General features: G+C 44.9%; 1 protein-coding gene across 2 annotated transcripts in view; it reads left to right on the top strand.

The window, feature by feature from the left end:
• dpysl2b (dihydropyrimidinase like 2b) overlaps positions 1–10,000 on the top strand; it is a 37,077-nt gene that overhangs the window by 23,117 nt on the left and 3,960 nt on the right. For both annotated transcript variants that reach the window (XM_076283850.1, XM_076283849.1), the window contains 6 exons: positions 2,001–2,081; positions 2,547–2,615; positions 2,898–3,018; positions 6,057–6,213; positions 6,477–6,618; positions 6,762–6,932. In XM_076283850.1, the coding sequence (XP_076139965.1) occupies positions 2,001–2,081; positions 2,547–2,615; positions 2,898–3,018; positions 6,057–6,213; positions 6,477–6,618; positions 6,762–6,932 (741 nt within the window). The remainder of the gene's footprint in view (positions 1–2,000; positions 2,082–2,546; positions 2,616–2,897; positions 3,019–6,056; positions 6,214–6,476; positions 6,619–6,761; positions 6,933–10,000) is intronic.

Here is a 10,000-nt window from a genome sequence, read left to right as displayed (position 1 = left end):
GGGCCCTATTTTAATGGTCTGAAACGGAAGTGTCTTCGCGCAAAACGCAAGTGACTTTGTGGGCGGATCTTGGGCGCTGATGGTATTTTACCGGCGGGATATTGACTGTTGCGCCCGACGCAAATCTAAAATGGGGTGGTCTGAAGTAGCTACATTAATCATGGGTGTGGTTTGGGCGTAACGTGCAATAAACCAATCAGAGCGTCATCTCACATTCCCTTTAACAACAGGCACGCTTGTTCCATAGCTGATTGCTATTATGGTGGCGTATTTGCCAGGCGCAGCCAGGAGCGTTCACAGCGCTATAATCACTGTTCAGTTGGGAACAGTTAGCTATTGATTTTTCATCTTGACAAAATGTAATACAGAATTGTCACAAAGACATACTTTCCGATGTTTTGGGATCATTCTCACTGAATCACGAGGTTATGAATGCATGGTGATATATTTGCAATGTACAATGTAATCTAACATTACCTCTCTATAGACAATGCATATCTTCCGTCAGTTAATCTCTTCTCTCCCGTGCTGCCGCTGGGGCGTTTGGGTTAAATGGCATCGGCATGCAGTTCAACATCACATCTTCTTAAGTCCTCTAACATTTCCTAATTTATGTCATCAACACATCAGTGATTCGTGAAAATGTGTACGCTACATTTATGCCTATTTTTTCACATGGACACCACACTGATTTCCCTCGAGTGGTAATATTTTTCTTTGAAATTATGTATGGTTTACAGAAATGGGAACTACATTGTATAGATGAGAGGAGCTAAGTGTGCGTTGCGCAGCACAGGCGGCCAAGCAAGGGCTTCGTTTAAGTTGACCTAACTTTCAACTCTGCACAGTATCCCATTAACTGCGTGACAGTAGACTATTTACAATATTTTCTGTAAAGCAGAGTTTGTAAACACATTATCATCAACTTAATTCACGCACAACATTTATTTGAGCAGGAGAGAGAATAACAATGAATGGATGCAGCAACTACAGAAATTGTACAGAAATTGTAACCATACTTGCTGCTTTCTTGTACTATCTGTTGCTGGTTAACAGCACATGAAAAGCTGATTTAAGCTAATTCACTAACTCAAGACTTCAAGGCCATCATGGATATAAAACGTTTTTTGAAAATAACGAAAGGATGGAGGGAACATAGCAAAGCTTGGAGTTATTTCAGATGGGCTACAACAAGGTAGGCAAAATTATGGTGCTTAAAACCTTACACAACGGTAAATTGGAACAAAACGAAATGTAACTTTAGCCTTTATAGGGCTGAAGCCTATAAAGTTGTCCAGATTAATAGGTCGTAATTAGGCGTTGTTGTAAAGATATTGCATGTAGATGTTGTACTTTATAGGCTACTAAATATTTAGGTCACCAATGCACGAACAAAACCGGGAAATGGACAAATATTATCAAGGCTTTGAATGTTTCAGTCTGTGCACGGGGGTGTCTGTAGATTGGTGTGCAACGCATTCATTCATGCAGGCCTGTGGTCCTGCATGCGCCCTTAAAATAGCATCTGCATTTTCGCCACAGACTTTAGACCAGGGAGTTCCTGGTCTGTGGCGGAATTGTTTTCTGAAACTGCAAAATATCAACAGTGAACGTTTGCGCCGAACACGCCCCGTCTTTTCGCTGAACCGCCCCCGTGGGCGCAATCGAATTCCCTAATTTACAGGCATGTACCTGTGGAGGGAAAATTCCAATATGCGCTGATTGCAAAATAGGAAAGACAAACGCGCGAGTATAAAAGTCAATTGCGTCGGGACGGAAGATAGAGCCCTATGTGTGTGAGAGAGGGAGTGTGTGTTTGTGCAGGTGTTGGAGGTGTCAAGTGTGTTTTGTGTGCCTTCAGCTGTATGAGGTGCTTAATGTATGTGTGTGTTTACAACCCTGTAGGTGTGTGAGATGTTTTGCATATGTGTGTTTGTGTTTCCACAAGTGCTGTAGAGTTGTGTGTGTGTGTGTGTGTGTGTGTGTTTGTATCAATACAGGTGTACGAGGTGTTCAGCACCATCCGTGACCTGGGAGCCATCGCTCAAGTGCACGCTGAGAATGGAGATATCATCGCTGAGGTAAACACACCCACACACACACACACACACACACACACACACACACTGCTCAGCACCCGCCACAGCAGTTCTGAGTCAGAGCAGAGACCTGTGTCCGATTGCAGAAGTGTTGTGAAGCTTTGGTCATCCCTCAGTTATGTGACGTCCTGGAGTGGAAACACATGCTGCTTATTGGTTAAAGATGGAGTCTGTCGTCATCATGTGTTGCTGTGGCCATCTGCATGATTCTCAGCCTCTCTCCTCTCCTTCTCACACAGTCTCTCACCTCTTCATCTGCTCTTCCTCCTCCTCTTTCTCCTCCTCCTCCTCTTCCTCTCCTCCTCTTCCTCCTGCACCTCTCCCTTCTTCTCCTCTCCTCTTCCTCCTGCACCTCTCCCTTCTCCTCTCCTTTCCTCACTCTCCTTCCTACTCCCCCTCTTCCTCTCCTCCTCTTCCTCCTCTCCTGTCCTCTCTTCACTCTCTCAGGAGCAGCAGCGTATCCTGTCCCTTGGAATCACAGGACCAGAGGGCCACGTGCTCAGCCGCCCAGAGGAGGTGAATCACACACACACACCTTGTGCACACACGCACACACACACACACATACACACACACACACACACACACACACACGCACTCACACACACACATACACACACGCACACACACACACACACACACACACACACACACGCACACACACACACACACACACACACATACACACACACACATACACACACACACACCCAACTCAGACCCCACAGTATCTTCAGGCCTGATGTGTTTGTGCAGACTGATGTGTAACACACTCCCCCCCCCCCCCCCCCCCCAAAGGTGGAGGCTGAGGCAGTGAACCGCTCAGTGACCATCGCCAATCAGACCAACTGCCCCCTCTACATCACCAAGGTGATGAGCAGGAGTGCTGCTGATGTCATCGCCATGGCCAGAAAGAAAGGTGAGAGAGGGGCGGAGCCCCGAGTTACACGCCCCGCATGTAGGCGCCAACATAAGCACGCCGACACACCAGTGTAGAAATTCTCAAGTGACAAGCATTCACTAAACAATGGACTTTACTGAGCGGGCCCGACACAAATAGAACTGAATGGTAATCTCCAGGGCGACGACTGCAAAAGGGTTTGGTGGGTGTGCGGGATCGGACTGGCCACAGGGCAGTCTAACGGAATCCAAAGTGGAATGTGGAGTGTACCACACGTCGGTGCCAAGGTGCGGTGCCGTATACTGTAGGGTGTGTCCAGTAGGGGTGTAACGGTACACAGAAGTCACGGTTCGGTTCATACCTCGGTTCGGACATCACGGTTCGGTACGAGTTCGGTACAATGGAGGGAAAAGCAAAACAAAAATGCAGAAAGCATTTTTTTTTGTACATGTCTCAGGCTGTACCACCTAGTGTCATACAGTCTCTTCCCTGAGCTATCTGCAACAGCCTGAAGTGTGTAAGATGTAGGCTAAACAGTACAATAAGTGCCCAGACTCAATCTGTAACTTGTAAACAAAATAAGACAATCAGCTATAAAACTGAAAATAGGCCTACAGCATCTCTTATTTCTGAAAGTGCAAATTACATAGAAAATGATTTTTAAAAATCCACTTAAGCAAGACCTTCAACATCTGTGTTAAGTTGTATATGGAAGGGTCTACAATTTGCCTCAATATTTTTCATTGTGTGTAAAGTAATAATCTAGCCTACTAACTGTGAAAATATCACACTATTTTGCCTTTTTTTTAAAAACGAAATTGCTCCTTTCATTTCATAAACAGACTACAACTAGAAGTCACGTGACTTTGCCCTTTGACGTTAACTCACTGTAGCATGGTTTGTTTATTAGCCTGGTTAGCGTTGTCACTTTATTTTACTGTCTATGCACTTAACACTACCAGCTCCTCATGTGAGAAGTTACAAGTTACCCCAACATAAAGGTAATTACCACGCGATTTACATAGCTTTCTGTCATTACGAAATCATTTAATTTAAGCCATAGGTTTTGGCCCTATTTGTATGTGTATCCAAAGGCTGCTGAAGCGCACGGGAAGTTTATTTCCCCTCGTTTCAGTGATTGGTAGCCTACATCATCTGGGTGATGGCTTCGAATATGTGTAGCATTTTTTCCACTCACATACCCAATGCTGAACAACGCCGACACACAATTTCATCTTATCCACCACTCTTCCGCCTGTACTAACGTTACTGTAACTGAAGTTCTCAAACTTGCGATCTTAAAGAGACCAGCGGATCCTCTAACTCGTGTAGGTCTAATCTTAGTGCTGCTAATGACTGACGGACTCGACCGACGACCTGACAAAAAAAACATAGGCGCCAATCAGAGCTTCAGAGCTAAGGCGAGGCTACAGATTAGCGTTAGGTGTCGCTAAAGAACTCCCGTAACTCTCGCTACTTAACAGTAATTGCGCATGACATTAATTAATCCGCACACGAGTTTTATGTATTTTTATACCGTGTATTCTCCGTGTAAATTCATGCACCGAACCGTGACGCCCGTACCGTTTCGGTTCAATACGAATACATGAACCGTTACACCCCTAGTGTCCAGTTTCCACACGTTGGTGCCAAGGTGCGGTGGCGTATACTGTAGGGCAGTGGTTCTTAACTGGTGGGTCGGGACCCAAAAGTGGGTCGCGGAACCATTCTGGGTGGGTCGCGGAGCTTGTGGTTAAAAAAAAAGAAGAAATCGCCCATTTCAAATAGACTTAAATTCAGACGAAATGGTGCAGAATCCACAGTGTGCGATGTTCACAATTGCTGGAACATGAGTGAAAATGCCTCATAATAAAGTACACCTGTCAAAGACAGACCTGTCAAGTACAGCAGTGGTTCTTAACTGGTCTGGCTTTGGGACCCACAATTTCCCATGTTCATGAAGTCACGACCCATATATTTTTTATAGCGTTCAAGACAACAGATTTGGTGAGCTACATGCTAAGAAAGGCGAAGTGCCTGTAGGCCTATTTGTTTGGAACATGCTGTTTGGCATTACATTTGTGAAGTCTCCAACTCCTGGTGTCACCTTAAAGTACTTGACAGGTCTGTCTTTGACAGGTGTACTTTATTATGAGGCATTTTCACTCATGTTCCAGCAATTGTGAACATCGCACACTGTGGATTCTGCACCATTTCGTCTCAATTTAAGTCTATTTGAAATGGGCGATTTCTTCTTTTTTTTTTAACCACAAGCTCCGCGACCTACCCAGAATGGTTCCGCGACCCACTTTTGGGTCCCGACCCACCAGTTAAGAACCACTGCTATAGGGTGTGTCCAGTTTCTCTGGGTCATGATACACTGGGCAGCTTTCCTAGCAGCGTTGCAGTGTTTAGGATACTTTGCCCGGTTACTGATATGTGGCAACAATTTTAACTGAAGCTGATGAAACAAAAGGCCACTTTTTTAGCAGCGTTGCTGGGCAGTGTTGCTGTTCTGGCACAATCCCATTGATATTGAGCCATAGCTATTTTTCTGGAGAACTTTAATCATCAGTAGGCACATTTTCATCATCATCCAATCTGAAGACGTGGAACCAGTTATGTGGTTGCCTAGCAACATTGGCCAAAACACTGCCCCATGTATCAACACATTTAAAGATGTTTAAGTTTAATCAACGGTGTTACCAACTTGTCACAAGAATCCAATCAGAACACTATGCACTGGTCATGTGATACTTGCAGCATTGCTCCAAAATAGTGACAAATGCAGGATCAACTTGATAAGCATCTGACAGAGTGGCTTCCTATAGGGATGATACAGAGAGGTTTCTCAGGGATGTTATTCTTGATTCTTGGAACTGGAGCAAGCGTTTGCTCTGCAGTGCTGTTCTAAGTGTGGCCTCGTGCTCCCCAAAGACCCTGGAAACATCTGGCGCAGATGATCTTGGCCTGAAGCCACACGGTTATAACATAGCGGATACAGCTCAGATTGGATGTTTTTTTTTAACTGGGGTGTTGTGATTGGTCTGTTTTAGGCACTGTTGTGTATGGAGAGCCAATCACTGCTAGTCTTGGCACGGACGGCTCGCACTATTGGAGCAAGAACTGGGCAAAGGCGGCGGCTTTTGTGACGTCTCCTCCTCTGAGCCCTGACCCCACGACCCCTGACTATCTCAACTCTCTGCTGTCCTGGTGAGAAACACACACACACACACTCATGAACACACAAACACACATGAACACACACACACACAAATACATACACATACTCACACACTCATGAACATACACAAACACAATCACACACACACTCACACACACACACACACACACACACACACACACACACACACACACACACTCATACACACATGATTATGCCTTACATGGGTATTAAAGCTTAAAGCTCTAAGACAGCTAGTTGATATGACTTATGATATATGTGTATTATGTAGCGGTGATCTGCAGGTGACTGGCAGTGCCCACTGCACCTTCAATACTTGCCAGCGTGCCGTGGGCAAAGATGACTTCAGCCTCATCCCCGAGGGCACCAACGGCACTGAGGAGAGAATGTCTCTCATCTGGGACAAGTGTGTGGTAAGAAACACACACACACGCGCGCGCACACACACACACACACACACACACACACACACACACACACACACACACATGCATTGGATAACTGTGCTACTGTGATGTATACTGCATGATGATTTCTGTGATCCTGGTGTGTGTAGGTCACAGGGAAGATGGATGAGAACCAGTTTGTGGCGGTCACCAGCACCAACGCAGCCAAGATCTTCAACCTGTACCCCCGTAAGGGTCGCATCGCCGTGGGCTCCGATGCTGACCTGGTGCTCTGGGACCCCGACATCACCAAGATCATCTCTGCCAAGAGCCACAACTCTGTAAGTAACCCCAGTAAACACACACACACACACACACACACACACACACATACAGAGCTGAGCACAGTCCTTGCTTAGTATAATGAGATCATCTCTTCCAAGAGCCAAAATTCCATAAATTACTCCCAAGGGGCAAACAGTCATTCCACCAGTGGGGTTCAGCTACATCCAGGTAGCCTCTGTAGAGAGCATTAGCTCAACAGACGACAAGGTGCCAGATCACCGCCGCTGATGTCACTGTATAGTTCTCCAAGCTGGAGACGTTTTATCTCTAGATGATTTAAAGGAGCTCTGTGGAAATCTGTAGGCTTTGAGTTGTCTTTAAAGGAGAAGTCAGGCAATTTTTCACACAGATCTCTTTCTTGAGGTCACCGAGTGCTTTCTGTACAGAAAAAAATGAAAAAACCCAGTGCTACCTAGCTCGAGTTGCTGCAGCCAACAGCTAGAGTAGCCAGGCAGCTATAGTGCTATACATCTTTAAAATCATGCCAATTGTTTTTTTTTTTTTTTTATACCGACAGTACTCGGTGACCTTGAGAAACAGAGATCTGTGTGAAAAATGAAAAAACACCCGGCTAGCTTCCATTGACTTGCATTCTGTCATCTTTGGTCCCTTTGAGGGGCAGAGGTGGCCTACTGGTTAGCACTTCGGACTTGTAACCGGAGGGTTGCCGGTTCGAACCCCGACCAGCAGGCACAGGTGAAGTGCCCTTGAGCAAGGCATCTAACCCCTCACTGCTCCCCGAGCGCCGCTGTTGTTGCAGGCAGCTCACTGCGCCGGGATTAGTGTGTGCTGAGTGTGTTTCACTAATTTACGGGTTGGGATAAATGCAGAGACCAAATTTCCCTCACGGGATCAAAAGAGCATACTATACTATACTATAGAGTAGGGGTGTAACGGTTCATGTATTCGTATTGAACCGAAACGGTACGGGCGTCACGGTTCGGTGCATGAATTTACACGCAGAATACATGGTATAAAAATACATAAAACTCGTGTGCGGATTAATTAATGCCATGCGCAATTACTGTTAAGTAGCGAGAGTTACGGGAGTTCTTTAGCGACACCTAACGCTAATCTGTAGCCTCGCCTTAGCTCTGAAGCTCTGATTGGCGCCTATGTGTTTTTTTGTCAGGTCGTCGGTCGAGTCCGTCAGTCATTAGCAGCACTGAGGTTAGACCCACAAGAGTTAGAGGATCCGCTGGTCTCTTTAAGATCGCAAGTTTGAGAAGTTGAACTTCAGTTACAGTAATGTTAGTACAGGCGAAAGAGTGGTGGATAAGATGAAACTGTGTGTCGGCGTTGTTCAGCAGTTGTTGGGTATGTGAGTGGAAAAAATGCTACACATATTCGAAGCCATCACCCAGATGATGTAGGCTACCAATCACTGAAACGAGGGGGGGAAAAACTTCCCCTGCGCTTCAGCAGCCTTTGGATACACATACAAATAGGGCCAAAACCTATGGCTTAAATCAAATAATTTCGTAATGACAGAAAGCTATGTAAATCGCGTGGTAATTACCTTTATGTTGGGGTAACTTGCAACTTCTCACATGAGGAGCTGGTAGTGTTAAGTGCATAGACAGTAAAATTAAGTGACAACGCTAACCAGGCTAATAAACAGACCATGCTACGGTGAGTTAACGTCAAAGGGCAAAGTCACGTGACTTCTAGTTGTAGGCTAGTCTGTTTATGAAATGAAAGGAGCAATTTCGTTTTTAAAAAAAAGGTAAAATACTGTGATATTTTCACAGTTAGTAGGCTAGATTATTACTTTACACACAATTAAAAATATTGAGGCAAATTGTAGACTCTTCCATATACAACTAAACACAGATGTTGAAGGTCTTGCTTAAATGGATTTTTAAAAATCATTTTTCTATGTAATTTGCACTTTCAGAAATAAGAGATGCTGTAGGCCTATTTTCATTTTTATAGCTGATTGTCTTATTTTGTTTACAAGTTACAGATGGAGTCTGGGTACTTATTGTACTGTTTAGTCTACATCTTACACACTTGGCTGTTGCAGATAGCTCAGGGAAGAGACTGTATGACACTAGGTGGTACAGGCTGAGACATGTACAAAAAAAATGCTTTCTGCATTTTTGTTTGCTTTTCCCTCCATTGTACCGAACTCGTACCAAACCGTGATGTCCGAACCGAGGTATGAACCGAACCGTGACTTCTGTGTACCGTTACACCCCTACTATAGAGTATATATACTTATACTGCATATTCCATTCAGTAGCACGCAGCTGTAGCCCTCATTTGGAGCGTCCATGTCATTATTGGGAAAATAAGTCCCGACAGGGTGAACCGGTCTTGCTTCACCCTGAAGGGACCTATTTTCCCAAAAATGACCAGCGTTCTATACATTATCCCACTTAATTATATGGCTACTTGGCAAAACGAAAAAATAAACTCCATGATATGTCTCTACATTTATTTGTTACCGTTTCATTGTGGCTTTTGCTGAGAAACAAATAGTTCGCAACACACACTGAATTTATTCACCTCAGACAGCACCGATTTTTTTCAAGTTTTTTCCAACTTGGGCCCCACCCAGTGAACTTGAGAACTACCCCTCTAACGGAACGCAATCAAACTGTTCCTGCTTGGGGTGTGAGAATGAGGTCATTCAGCTGGTCTCTGGTCTGCAGGTTTAGCACATTTACCCTCTAAGAGGGGGGTGTTGTATGTGTCTGTGTCTGGAATCTCCACTTGTCGACTCACCCACCCACTCACTCTCTCCCTCACCCACCCACCCACTCACCCACTCACTCACCCACTCACTATAAAAGGCTATTGAGTTCAGTATGTAGGGAACTAGACGTTAAAAAAGACATGGGGGAAACATCAGACACTACATTCCAAAACATTCCATGTCGGTAACTTAGCAACTTATTAATACCCACACTAACATGACAACAGAGACACTTGCTTGAGGAAAAATATTGTCGCAAGGCAACAACTGACGTCTATATTTCCATGTTTTTGAAATGTTTCATGTGGGTTTAGAGACTCGTTCTCCCGCCTGCGTCTGCCCTCATCCTTCTCTATACTCTGA

Source organism: Alosa pseudoharengus, unplaced genomic scaffold, assembly GCF_046254945.1.
Source record: "Alosa pseudoharengus isolate Yale_2024_CS ecotype anadromous, Long Island Sound unplaced genomic scaffold, YU_APseudo_1.1 YU_APseudo_1.1_scf_14, whole genome shotgun sequence".
Taxonomy (NCBI): domain Eukaryota; kingdom Metazoa; phylum Chordata; class Actinopteri; order Clupeiformes; family Clupeidae; genus Alosa; species Alosa pseudoharengus.
This window is presented reverse-complemented; position numbering and strand designations above follow the sequence as displayed.